This window comes from Thunnus albacares, chromosome 8 (assembly GCF_914725855.1).
Source record: "Thunnus albacares chromosome 8, fThuAlb1.1, whole genome shotgun sequence".
NCBI classification, from domain to species: domain Eukaryota; kingdom Metazoa; phylum Chordata; class Actinopteri; order Scombriformes; family Scombridae; genus Thunnus; species Thunnus albacares.
In genome coordinates, this window is record NC_058113.1 from 6,009,617 (window position 1) to 6,022,286 (window position 12,670).

Genomic DNA, 12,670 nt, shown 5'->3' on the forward strand with positions numbered 1-12,670 from the left:
GTGAGTGTATGTGGGGCTGCAGATTTCGAGGTGGTCCTGATAAGGTAAAAGTGCAGCTACTAACCTTTAACTGTTGCTACTAACTCCATCCTTCATTCTCACACGCATCATTCACACTGACACATACACACAGACTCAGATGAGAGACACATTTACTGCACTACAAGCACACATGTGCAAGTTTGATGTGATCACTATTACATAAAAGGTTTGTTTACAGCTTAACAATAATTATGTATTTATGATTCTCATAAGTATAATGTTGAATGTTGCTGTTCGACAATTACAACAGTCACTGCCATGTGTTGTGACCATGACTGTATTCAAATAACAAAAGAACTTTCTACACTCTGTAACCAGATTTATAGTAAGTAACTCCTCTGCCACAAAGTGTATGTGTGTGTGTGTGTGTGTCCTGCTCTGTTTCAGGATGTGACTGTTAACTTTGGATGTTCTGTGTTGAAATAAAATAAAAATGTGATAAAAACATGTATCAAAGGTGATGATCCCGTATTTGCTCCTTCATTTCACATGTTAGCATGAAAATGTGTCATTGCATGTCATTCGGACATGGAATATATAACATTGAGGACTTCATCTTGAATCTTTTACATTAAAGATTCATTATGGCTTGACTTAGACATGACAGGACATTTATGGAAAGAGCCACAATGCTGGTGCGATATATGTTACCTGGTGAGAGAGAGTGAGAAAGAGAAAAAGAGCAGCGGTGAGTTAAAAAAAGAGTGCTTCTGTTTTGTTACAGGCTGCTTTACTGATGAGTTTTAAACCTTATTTTGTTGTTGATGTCATTATTAATCATTAATTAATGACCATCGTGAGAGCGATCTGATGCTTGCCATCACTCCTCACAGTGAATCCACGGATACAGCTACTGTCAATTTCCTCATTTAACGTTATTAGAGAACAAATTCTGCTGTTCGACATGCACATGCAATGAATGATACGGCATTTGCGCACAAGTGATGATGACTGAGATAATAAATGTATTACAGTGATGTTTATGGGCAGAACATGATGCTCATTTAATCTCTCTCTCTGCACGTTTAACCTCGTGCTGCTGTGGTTTTTGTGTTACTCTGACAGCGTTTAGTTCAGACTTGTATCGTGTTGAAAGTGATATGGAAAGGTTATTAGGTCCGACTCAGTAAAGTTTTATTATGTAAAAGTGACTTGGGCACTTATTCAGAAATGAGTCCGACATGTTAAATTGCCATCACATTAGTGTAATAAGTTGCATGTCTGAAAAGGGCTTAAGAATACCTTAGTTTGTGCCATGAGGTAATCCACTGCATATTTTGGAAAATCTGATTTAATATCATAAAAATGCAGTTTAGAGGCCAATCTTTCATTTCTTTCGTTTCTTCTTTTCGTTCTTTGTGTATATGCGATTAGATTAGAAACAACTTTATCGCCGTTTCACACAGTAAGTATCAGTAGAACGAAATACAGCTTAGCATCGAACCAGACAGGCCAAACAGTAGAAAAAACACATATAAAGATGTATAAAAGTAAAATATGTACAGAACAAAAAATTGACCAATGTGGTAGTGAAAGAAAGAAGGGATGTGATGAGTGATATATACAAAATAAACAAAACCAATAAATAAAATGTAAAGCAGCTATGACAGTATGTTACTATAATTTAGCATGTATGACAGAATCAGATAAATATCATGTACAGTACAAATGTCTGGTTATGTTATATGCAGTATAAACATTAATCAAGTATGAAATATGTACAGAGTTAAATATATGAATGTCTCAAAATTACATGTAACTCCACCATCCAAACTCCTCCCTTTGTCTACACCCGTCTACATGTCTTCTCATCTAACTATGTTGGTGGTACTCATTGTGCAGCAACTGTGCAGCGCACTGACATCCCCAAATACATTCCCACAAATGGCAATGCTAATTAGAAAGAGGACTAAGTAGTGTGAGGTCCCTTTTGTTCTTAAGGGGTGGGGTTGCTCTGGCAGCACTTCTTAAAGAGCTGCTGCATGGCTTGAATTGGTGTTAGCTTATAACCCCCCTTCAAGTCAGAAATTTACACAGAAGAGGGAAAGAAAGAAGGGAGGTGAACAGATGGGAGAGAAGAGAAGAGAAGAGAAGAGAAGAGAAGAGAAGAGAAGAGAAGAGAAGAGAAGAGAAGAGAAGAGAAGAGAAGAGAAGAGAAGAGAAGAGAAGTTTTCATTGGAACCAAAAACTAATAATGACTCCTCATATAATCGCAATAAGCCTTCCCAGCTTTGCCAGACACAGGCACTCCATTTGAAAAGAAGAACAGAGAAGAAGAAAAGAAAAGAAACTTTCCCTCAATAAATGAGCAGCTCTCCTCATCTCTGGGAAAGTTTTCACCACCAACAGATTAAGGCCTTTCATTTGGTTTCTGGTACCAATTCCTCTCAATATCACCATGGCTCATCACTGTGGTCGGAGACATTTAACAGTGTGACCACTCAAAAGGTCGCCCCAATTAAGTGTTTAGAGAGGAACCTAATTCAATACAGCTAATTCAATTTAGAAAAAACAAAACATGTGTAATGGTACATGTAGATGTCATTATAGCACTGCAACAGTGCAATGAAAAACAACACAGCGAACTAACTGGGAGACAAACATGTTCCGTTTCCAATCTGTCCATATTCATCATGCTCTCCCCAAAACATAATAACACCCTGTAAAACAATGATGATGATGAGCTTACAATTTCCTGCTCTCCTTCACTCAGACCCAAAAATGTTTGACCAAAACAAACAAGGCAACACTCTCTTGTTTATACTTCCATTTTCATGAAAATCATACGAGGTAAGGAGATGAGGCACTTTGTTTATCAGAGTCAATCTATATCAGAACAATGTTGCAGAGGGAGGCAGTTCCTGCCAGGGTTCATGTGTTCATATTTCAGGAAAGTTTATAAGAGGATGATTAGTATAAATATACTTGTAATTGTGATGACTACTTTGTGAGATGCAGGACTGTCTGACTGACCTGAGGGTTGGAGCACTTGACGTGGACGGGCTGCAGATCAACATGGAGGCAGACTACAAAGGAGTGCCTTCCTTCAGAACAGCTCTGCAACTTATGGGATGTGACGGCCAGTGTGGACGTACAGCCCATAGGCTCCAGCAGGCTCAGGCTTCGCTGCTGCCCCAGCAGAGTGTACACACTGAACTGACTCAGGCTTATTGTCCACGGGAAGGCATCACCTGGTGGTAAATATGTGAGAAGAAAAAGAAGGACATGTGAAAAAATGTGGGAATAGGATGAAAACTGTGGGAGAAACTTACAATCCAGAGATATTGGCAGAGATTGAGAGGAGTAGGGAGGATGAAAGACACGCCATGTGAACGGACAAAAAAGTGAACAAGCCAAGTAATTGTGAAAATGTGAGGAAGACAAAAAGAGGTGCAAGAAAATGCCGGAATAGAAATCAGCAATACTTAAATCACAATAAAAATCATTATGAAAACTCCATTGTTACTTCCACTTACCTTTAACATCATAGTCAATTACATGGAATGTGAAAGTTTAATGGAAAACATGAAAGAGGGTCTAATTGGTAGTATCCTATCCCAAAAAGGATCCCATCAAAACATACTGTAAAATCTGTGGGCCTGAAACAAGATGCTACACTGTGAGCACTTGAACTGTCAACTTGCCGACCCTGGTAGGACCATCTGACAGAGGGCTAACTTGTTGGCTAGCACAGGGCCATGAAGAGTACATTTCCCATGCACCGTGGGCAGGATGCTTTGATCCAGAACATTAAAAATGAGAGATGAAGAGCTTTTCAAAGAGTAGGAATGAATTACTAAAACCATGGGTTGTTAATTTTAACGGCAACATTGACAAGGCTGCTGATGTCACTGTTTTTGCTGTCGTTTTTCTTTCTCCTCCGCTTTTGAAATCTGTATGCCCAATTCTGATGTCATTGGAGAGTTTAGAGAAAAAAAGGAGGGTCCCCCCTATTTTTCTTCTTCTAAAGAGAAAACACTGCTCGACTGTCTGGGTGTTGCTTATGTCAACTCTACCAGGTGTGCACACCACATGTGCAAGATATATCTCTCAAAGTCGCTCTACTTAAGTTTGTTTGTCTTTTGTCATGGTAAATGAGTAGTAGTCGGTCAAAGGTTTGCTCAGTGTTGAAAAGGCCATAATGATGATGAATTCCCATTATGTAGCCCATTACTATTATGAAACCATTCATTTCAATTATTAATAAAAGCAAATTCATTTGTAATTCTGTAGATTTTGTCCACCCATTGAATATACTTTCCAAGACTCCCATTTTTAACCTATGAACCTATCACCATCATTGTTTTCTGAAGTGTAAAATTTTTGTTTTCTTATTTAAACTTTCAAATCAGTCTTTTTGACATCAGGTCACTTGGTGTTTCCAGTGTGTGTTCTTCTGCCAGCAATTTAATCATTCTCATTGAAGTTGAGATTTCATAAGATACATACAGTATGAAAACCTACCTTCCTCCAAGATGGGCTTGGAGACAACAAAGGGAAGCTCCTGCAGCGGTTCCATGTACTTGTGCCCGGCACTGAGGACACTGATCTGGGGTAGGCAGACTACCAGAGTCCCGGGCATGGAGGCCTGGTTGTGGTACCAGCTACGCACGGTGCCAGGAATGTCACCGCAGATGATGGTGCTTGGGGAGGGGAGGCTGTCATTGGGCAGGAACACACAACATGGCTGCACCTCCAACTGGAGAGGAGAGAGAAAAATAAATAACACATGAAATCACGTTAATCAATTCAGTATCACTTGATCACTGACTACCACTTGGCTCTGCCTCCCTAAATCTTTTTCAATGAGCTGTCCATGAGCAAAGTGCTCAAGGGGTTCTACTTTGTGCCAACATTAGAGGCCTTTGGTTGCAATGGAAAGGACCTAATAAAGAGTGTGTGCACAATGCTGGGTGTTGCTGGAAAAGACTAAACATGCTTAATAAACCTTTCCTTGATTTAAAAATGGAAACAGTCCACCCCACATTAAGTCATGCATGCTGTTCTGCTGATGCTGATGATAAACTAAACTTTGTTATACTGGTAAATGACCACTGCTGTGTATTCTCTACTATCATGTATATAAGTCTTATTACTGCTTTGGACAGTGAGATTTTCCTCCAAATAACTTCAGAAAGTATAATTAGAGATTTTGAATCTCCATTTAAAGGACCAGTGTGTAGGATTTAGTGGCATCTAGCAGTGAGGTTGCAATTGCAGCCAACTGAATACCCCTCCCCTAAGAACCTGTGGTGGCTGCGAAACTCACAAAAAATGTGAAAGGCCCTCTCTAGAACCAATGTTTGGTTCTGGGCTACTGTAGAAACATGGTGGCACAACATGGCGGGATCTGTGGAAGAGGACCCTCTACCTCTGGAGATATAAAGGGCTCATTCTAAGGTAATGAAACAGGATTCTTATTTTCATGGGATGATACACTGATTAAAACATACTTATGAATATTATATTCCATTTCTGCCAAGTCCGTTCAGCTAGATGCCACTTAACTCTACACACTGCACCTTTAAAACCATTTAAAATGTGAAATATCATATCAAGCAACTAGAACACCTTTTGCAACTTCAGGCACTTTTGACAGTTTATTCTTAAACTAAGGGTTTGAGACCCATTTCAGCTGTACTGTCTTACACATATTTCTGTTTAGTCTAAAAAGCAATTTTTACTAGCCATTAGGTCAGTAACCAGTAGCCAGTATGGGGTTAGGGTACGAGCAGTGTTAAACCTGTCTGAGCTTTAATGTTTCTTTGTCTTTTTCCATTACACTTGGGCTGCACAGATTTAAAAGGCCAGTTAACAGAAAAAAGAGGAGTATAGGGTCTGGGGGCAGACAGCAGGTGATGCCAGATACTGTCTCTCTGTGTGTGTGTGTGTGTGTGTGTGTGTGTGTGTGTGTGTGTGTGTGTGTACCTCTATCTTTGTGGGGACCAATTTGAGTTTTAGACACTGAAAATGAGGACATTTTGGCTGGACCTTCAAAGGGCTAGATTTAGGTTTATGTTCAGTTTAAGTTAAGGGCTGGGGTTAGGCATTTAGTTTAGATGCAATGCATAATATCCATGAGGGTCCTCACAATTATAGAAGTACTGTGTGTGTGTGTGTGTGTGTGTGTGTGTGTGTGTGTGTGTGTGTGTGTGTGTATGTGAGTCAGAGAGAGTCTGGTATTTGGAGTATATAAAAATCTCTAATTCCACCAGGGGCTATGGTATTGATATTGTAGTAAATGTTCAGTGTAAAATACACACACACAGACACATATCCTCCATCCAAATTTGCATATGCACTTAAGCTTAAGTCTTCTAATAACACACACACACAATTGTTGGAACTGACAGGCCTGTGTATGGAGGCCAGTTCTCCCAACTTTAATGTGAGTCGAAAGAAAAATGGCAAGAACCGCAGAAACTGACAAAAAAACTGAGAAAGAGATGGAGAATAAGAGAGAAAGAGAAGGCGAAAGAGGGAGAGATATGGTTACACATTCATCTCACGCCGCTTCCTCTTTTGATTACTCTTCAAAGGGGGGTTTGAAATCGGAACACTTTTGCACACTGACACATAAGGCTTTGGCCTTTTTAAGAGCCGGCACGCAGGAAGAAAATCCATTGACACTGCCTGGTCTGCTGCAGATCTTAGCAGGGTTAAGCTGTAAAGCAGGCAGACACACGGAAACCGCCGGGTTTAACACTGTGACTCTGGTCTGCACCTTGAGCTCACTGCCTGAAGCTAATGCGCTCCTTCTGGACATCTTGGTTTACTCAAACACATTAATACACATTACTTCTTCTTCTTGGGCTAATTCTAATCATCAAAAATATTTATTGAAATATGGTATTGGCTGACACAACAATAGGTGTGTCAGTATAATGAACATGAGAGCACACGAAGGAGAACAAAGGAGGAACGATGATTAATAGTTAAGGGCTTCAACTATCTATCATATAATAGAAAAAAAAGAAAAGTATGTCAAAAATAAATGATTATTATAAGTTACCAGAGGCCAGAGAGATGTGATAATATTGTTTTGTTTGTTTTACCAAAATTACAAAACAATAAAGTATTCAAATTACACCCACATGGAAACAAATTTGAGAAACTGGAGCCTTCAAATGTTTGGTATTTTTGCATAATCAAGTACTAAAATAATGAAACCATTATCAAAACTGTCATTGACTGATTTTTGGTCATTTCAGTCATTTCAAGACTAAACTCAGGATCCAGATCAAATGTAGTTCAAATGTATGCATGCAAGTGCGTGTCTCTGTGTACATGTGTAAGTTTAACCCTATTACTATAATAGATAATATACATACTCAGTTCAATCATAACAAACAGAAAGCAATCTTACACTTCAACATTTACTGTTTCAAATGGGTCATTTCAGAGCACAGCCTTTTCCTCTGTATATAGAATGTAAATGACCAGACTAAAGTTACCTAAATGACTTTAGTTCCCATACTGTGTCTGATGGTTGACTACATCTGTCACCATATATCAAACTTTGTGAGTAAGACTTCTATACATAATCACAGAAAATATTAAACACTAAAATAAATGCTTGCTGATGAAGGTGCATGATGGTAAAGGAAGTTGGTCTGTCTGTGTTTGAGAATACAGACATGTAGCTTTAACACTCTTTACTATACAGGACATTTCATTTTATACTGACCTTTTTATCAGCAACTCTAGGATATTTTTAGCTTAATTAAATATTATGCAGATGTAGATTTAATTTACAACTATTTGGAAAGGGGGAGTGTATTAAGGCAAGGGGGGCGGGACTCTGAATAGGGTTGTGCCACCAGAAGATGTATCCAGAAATCTTAATAAAAATGGGAACCTACTGTATAAGGTGCCAACATAACTGATACAGTGAGAGTGTACAATAAAACATAATGCAATACACTTAATGGTGTTTGCTTAAGACTTTGCTGTTGTTCCCCATGGCAACACAAAACCAAAGATGATGTCAAGTGTATGGTAGCTACAGACTGGCCACATCACACAGTGAAATACTGACAATAAACAGATAACATCTCACAGATGACAACAGAGGAAAATGTTGAACAATTGAATGGCATTCACTGGGCACAGAGATCACAGTTTCTAGATGTTTACATTATGACAAAAAGGCTCAAACTGCTTCAAAGGGCCTAAGTATGTAATGGAAAAGAAAATGGCATGTCAGTCCAAAATCTGGGTGATACAAAACTAATCTTTGGTCGTTTTTTTTCTCCTTTTTTCCACACTTTTGGTGACAGCTAATAAAAGCCACAAAAAACACTGAAACAAACATGTTGTAATTCACAATGGCAACAGTGCATGAGTCCATCTGAGGGCAAGGGAGTGAATAAAGCAACATTTGCTTTTCTCATGAGTGAGGGATTAGGTCAACAGGGTAGATACGAACAACAGTGAACTGGGTATTGCATGTTGGGGATCAGAAGCTGCAGCCGCTGAGTAATATCTGACGCCAAATCACACAGTTGCCAGAAAATGACTACACAGAAAGACAAGGGAAATAATCCTCTACCAAACAGATTTGAACTGTACCGGTGGTCAATATCTTACCAGAGCTTAGACTGAGTCATGCTAAAGTCTGTGGGGCCGGAGAGTCCATGAACAAATACTTATTGTAACCCATACCTGCTCCATGAGGCAACACAGTTACTGGCTGAAGTTGTATCCAAGACAAATATGGTAAACAAGTAAGATGAAAATAAAATCACTCAGGGAGTGCATGCCTCTGCCAAGACTGCACAATTGTCTTAATTTGTTGTTTTAATAGTAGAAAATGTTTAGGAATGTTTAATCTGCATGAGGATCTGGAGCAAAATACACAGTGTGATAGATAATCATGGGATACAAGTGCCAGATTTTTTTAAGTATGTACAATAGTTCATGAGAAAATAGGGGAATTATTTAAAAAAGCCATATCCATATAAGAAAAATTTGTGTTACGTGGTCCCTTTTGTTTGTCTATTTATCAGTTAGCAGGATATCTTATTAATAACCAGAAAAACAAATGGGACAAAAAACAGAACTTCATTGGTGAAGGTAATGAGTTAAACTACACATCTCAACTCAACACAACTCTAGTGTACAGAATTTATGTCCTTTGGTACACCAACACCACCATTTAATATTTTTTATCTGAACTTTTTTTATTATACAAAGGAAATGAAAAGCTGCTCCTATGCAGGGTGGATCATAGACTAAATATGGACGTAGCCACCGTGACGTCACCCACTGGTTTCTGAAGAGCGGTTTTGAAGCTCAAAGTGGGCGGATCTGGCCGTCACCATCTTGGCAGTGCCTGCCTCGCCTAACTCACAGCTAATCCAAAATGGGCAAAGAGGTGGAGCTGAGGCAGGCTGAATGAAGCTTGGTTGCTGAAACAAGCAATCTAGCTGCTAACGACCTGTCACTCAAAGCCAACCTGTCACAGTTGTCATGAAAGGGGAAAACCGTTTTTTGTACCAGGCTGTAAACATGTTTATTTCTGCTGTAAAGTTGGGCATTTTAACATTGGGGTCTACGGGGATTGACTCACTTTCGGAGCCAGCCTCAAGTGGCCATTTGAGGAACTGCAGTTTTTGGCACTTCCGCATTGACTTCATTTTACAGCCCCGGAGGTTGCGGCTTGGGTGTGATTTGCTGGGGGGATGGTAGGGATTTCCCCCCTACTCCTGGCATTTAACCTTTTGTTTTGTTGTATATGATCACATCTCCTATGTGTCTGGATAAGGAAAGGACAAGGCATGAACTTGACATCACATCTCTGAGAGTGAAAATATTGCGCTACTTGATTAATTCAATTTTTAATTGATTAAAATATTCCTGCAAATGCAATGGTCAAGTTCAATTTTCGCAATTGCTTTAAGTTCATAATTATTTTATTAATGTTATGGTAACAGCTGCAAGAAATAGCCTAATAGGAATGTAAACTCTGAGTTCTCTGAGACTGGCTATCCTCCACCCTGTGCTCTGAGCTACCACTAACAGGAGGGCACCTTGGTTAACCTCATGACAGCTCCCTCTCTGCTGTCTCATGTTTGAACTCTGACTCACACACACACACACACATACACACACACACAAACACAAAGAGAGAGACATACACTATCCAAGCAAAGATGACAGAGGTAACAAAGGGCAAGAAAGGGGAACACTGGCACTGCTGAACAGCGCTGACAGATCCGCAGAGAGGAATAGTCTGAGGTCAGAATGTCCCAAATGCATCACTCTTTGACCACTGCCAAAACCGCTGACAGCATCTCTTCTCCCTGACCAACTCTATATTCCTCTATCCGTCTGTCACCCTACCCTCATATGCCTCTGTCCTTTGGTCCCTCTCACTGCTGAGGCCTGGCTGTTGGTGTCCAGGTCTCTCACCATGACCATGCACTGATTCAGGATGGAAAGTCTGTGTAGAGATGTTGTGACCGGAGCAAAGGCAGGGAAGAAAACCCTAGAGAGGTTGAAGGGGAGGGAAGGAAAGGAGCTGGAGGGAAATCCAGTGTTTGTGTTCAGGGTTATGGTGTGGTTGCATACACAGCAAAAAAAAAAAAAAAAAAAAAATTCAAATGCTGTTGGTACTCACAGGTCAAAACGGAAAGAGAGAGCATGTGTGTGTTTCATGTCACAACTTCAGGTGTAAAAGTTCAGTTGAGGTTGCGCAGGGTCGTGTTTGGTGTTCCCCACAATTGTGTTTAACAGCTCTGTAACAGGCCAATAAACACAGCACTGGAAGCAGTTAGCCTGTGTGACAATGTCCCCCTACTGTGAGCTGATGGGCATGCCAGGTTTGTGTATGTTGTGTGTGTGTGTGTGTGTGTGTGTGTGCACACATGTGTATATGTGAGGGAAAGAAATGACATGCACAATGTCCTGTGACAGGACAGGAAACTAACTGACCAAAAACTCAGTTTGTTCCGTCACATGCTTGGGAGGTGAGAGACATTTGCAGCGTGTTACTGTACTCACAAGCCACTCATAAGGTTCAGCAAACTAAATTATATTTTCATCCATAATAGGATAGTGGAAATTTATTTTCTATGAGGGTAAACCCATGGAAAGGCAGCTTTTCCAAGTGCAGCAAAAGGAAAATTCTAAAATGAATTTAAAAATAGAAATGGGCACAAATAATAGTTGAAAGCCAGGAGCATAATTGCAGTGTGGAATATCTGTTACACAACTTCATCCTCTGTGGGGTTCAGGGTAATGTGGAATAAAACTGCAGCAAAAAAAAAAGACAGATAACACGGCCTCTGGAAATGACTCAACAAACAATAAATACAGCGCATGGTTGTTCTGCGCATTTGTGTGTCAGTGTGTGAGTTTGTGTGGCCTATGTTTTTACAGTCGTATGGGTTCCACATGCACTTCAGATTAGGGGAAGGTTATCTGGAGCTGTACTACATTAGGAGAAGGACTTGTGATTATAATAAAGATTTGGATTCAAAGTCTACTGTTGGTTAGAAGTTTAAGAATGGCAGGTGTGTCCATACACTGTATGTCACTATACAAGCTTCAACTATGAAAAGAGGAGTCAAAGAGCCATGATTCCTCATTCCTTTTGTCCAATGACATCATGTCCTGTGAAAGTGAAACCAAATATTTTAACATAACAAATGAAGTTAACTGTCAGTTGCCTGGGACTGCACTTCAGTTACCCACTGCCTCTAATGATAGATTCATTCAAGAACACTGAGGAACACTGCGAGTGTGTGCCTGTGTGTATTCAGGGGCAGGGTGTATCACTCGCAGCACACTCTATTAATATACTTCAAAAACGGCGGAAACACTTTTCAATTTTGACCAGGAAATCTCCGTTAAAAAAAAGATTGAAGCCAATCAACTCCTTATGAGGCTGCACGTGCCGGGCCTTAACTGCAAAAACATGCTCAAATGACATACTTACACATTTACAAAAGCACACACGGACATATATCATAAGTGTGCTTACATGTTCACATACAGTGCATGCGAACCTGAACGTACACATAAAATCACAGATCATATTCCTTCTTGCAATTGCAGTAATTAGTCATTAAAAAAAAAACAAAACACAAAAGCCAACTTGAATTCAGTACGAAAAAGTAAAAAAACATAAAATCAAATAAAAACCCTCTGGCCTCAAGCCAAAACACCTGAATTAACATCCCCCGTCTTCTTTTTCTTCAAACAAGTTCTGTTCTGTGAGAGCCCCCTTCTCTTTTTAATATCCTTGCTGAGACTTGGCGCTGTGGTTACCACTTCCTCTGAGGGAGGGCACCTGCAACAGCATGAACTAAAACAAAACTGCTGAAGTTAGAAAGTTATATCCCCCCGTACTACTGCTGGCTGTTGCGTTAGTTCAGTACAACGAGCTTGTCACAGGCTGAGCATCCTGTCTTCCTACTCAAATATGTTTGTCCTGAGGGTGTAATCACCACAAAAAGCTTCTCCTAGGCTGAAATGACTGGGAGACTCCAATATGATTCATACAGAGTAGCAGGGACACTGCTGTTTGGCATAGAATTAGAGACAGAGCAAAGATTGTGTGTGTGTTTGTACTTATATTGACCCAGTTGATGCATTTTAGTCATTGCTGTCTGTTATTGGGCTG

At 39.9% G+C, this 12,670-nt stretch overlaps 1 protein-coding gene across 5 annotated transcripts in view; it reads right to left on the minus strand.

Annotated features, from left to right (window-relative positions):
- Positions 1 to 12,670, minus strand: part of LOC122986693 (vacuolar protein sorting-associated protein 13B-like) — a 342,876-nt gene that overhangs the window by 159,647 nt on the left and 170,559 nt on the right. For all 5 annotated transcript variants that reach the window (XM_044358002.1, XM_044358001.1, XM_044358004.1 and 2 more), the window contains 2 exons: positions 4,507 to 4,741; positions 3,016 to 3,233 (listed from right to left, as the gene is read on the minus strand). In XM_044358002.1, the coding sequence (XP_044213937.1) occupies positions 3,016 to 3,233; positions 4,507 to 4,741 (453 nt within the window). The remainder of the gene's footprint in view (positions 1 to 3,015; positions 3,234 to 4,506; positions 4,742 to 12,670) is intronic.